We start from the raw sequence: 1,148 nt of genomic DNA, 5'->3' as shown, positions 1-1,148 counted from the left end.
GGAAATGCAAAAAGAGAGTAAGGAAGAGGAACTCAAAAGAATTGAGAGAATGGGTGTAGAAGAGGCCGAAAAAGAGGACAGTAAATGTATATGCCTTGATATCCCTTATATTACATCAGAGGAAGAAAAAGATTCACAGGAGAAATACAATGACAAGTTGTTACCTGAAGGAGAGCTTCAGAATTCTCTAGGGAAAGATAAGGTACAAGGAAGTCCACTTAAAATACTTTTCAGGAAATTTTCCACAAGAAGGCAGCGAGAAAGTAAAGCTGCAGAAAAGGTGATTGAGGCAGAGGAACAAGTCTCTGAACAGCCGAAACCATCCTCGGAATTGACAGAGCTCGCAAAAGTGGAGGAACCAGTGGTTGGGGACCCAAAACCTGCTGAAGAGGAGCTGGTGGCTGATGTAAGCCCTCAAGAGTCCAAAAAGAAATCTGACACCACCGTTTCCTGGGAGGCACTGATTTGTGGTGGTTCTGCTAAAAAAAGAGCTAGAAAAACAAATGAGGATGAAACGCCAGACAAAGGAGAGGAATATGAGAAAGCAACTGACTCTCCACTGGGAAGTTCCATTGAGGGCGATTATGATCATCTCACATCATCTAATGAACAAACTGGAAGTCCTGCAGAGGGAGAGATGGGATCCACATGGAAAATGTTTAAAAAAATGGTCACCCCGAAGAGAAATGTCAGAACTGGAGAAAGTAGTACCCCTGAGCAGATACCTTCAGACAGTGAGATGAACAAAGACGAACCATTTTCTAGGAAGAAACTCATTCCAGGGCATAAAAAGAGAAAATCAGATGAAAGGAAAGACCAGACATCCTCCGATGAGCCTGCAAAGGATCATGAAACAGGTGATGAAGATGATGAAACCCCAGCTATTATTCCTCTGTCTGAGTATGAAATAATTGAGCCTGAAAGTCTGAAGGAGGTGCATGAGCAACGAGTTGAAATCACAATAGAACATGAGATGCCAGAGATGACTTCACAAGTGTTAGAACAGGACACATCTAATAACTTGGTGCCCAAAATTGCAGCTAAAGTTCCAATTAACACTGGACCAACAGTCATACATGGATTATCAGAAGACTTTGAAGAATTTACAGACTTTGTGAGCAAACATCAGCAACTGAGTGATATTCCAG

At 42.1% G+C, this 1,148-nt stretch overlaps 1 protein-coding gene across 1 annotated transcript; it reads left to right on the top strand.

Annotated features, from left to right (window-relative positions):
- Window positions 1–4: 4 nt before the first annotated feature.
- On the top strand, window positions 5–1,141 carry LOC107682779 (A-kinase anchor protein 12-like; the record flags this gene model as incomplete). The annotated part of the gene is made up of 1 exon (XM_016478925.1): window positions 5–1,141. A coding segment is annotated over one exon (1,137 nt), but the record flags the coding sequence as incomplete, so codon positions are not given.
- Between the last annotated feature and the right edge of the window lie 7 nt (window positions 1,142–1,148).

The sequence above is a fragment of the Sinocyclocheilus anshuiensis genome, unplaced genomic scaffold (genome assembly GCF_001515605.1).
Source record: "Sinocyclocheilus anshuiensis isolate Anshui unplaced genomic scaffold, SAMN03320099.WGS_v1.1 C32583366, whole genome shotgun sequence".
In the NCBI taxonomy this organism is placed as follows: Eukaryota; Metazoa; Chordata; class Actinopteri; order Cypriniformes; family Cyprinidae; genus Sinocyclocheilus; species Sinocyclocheilus anshuiensis.
This window is presented reverse-complemented; position numbering and strand designations above follow the sequence as displayed.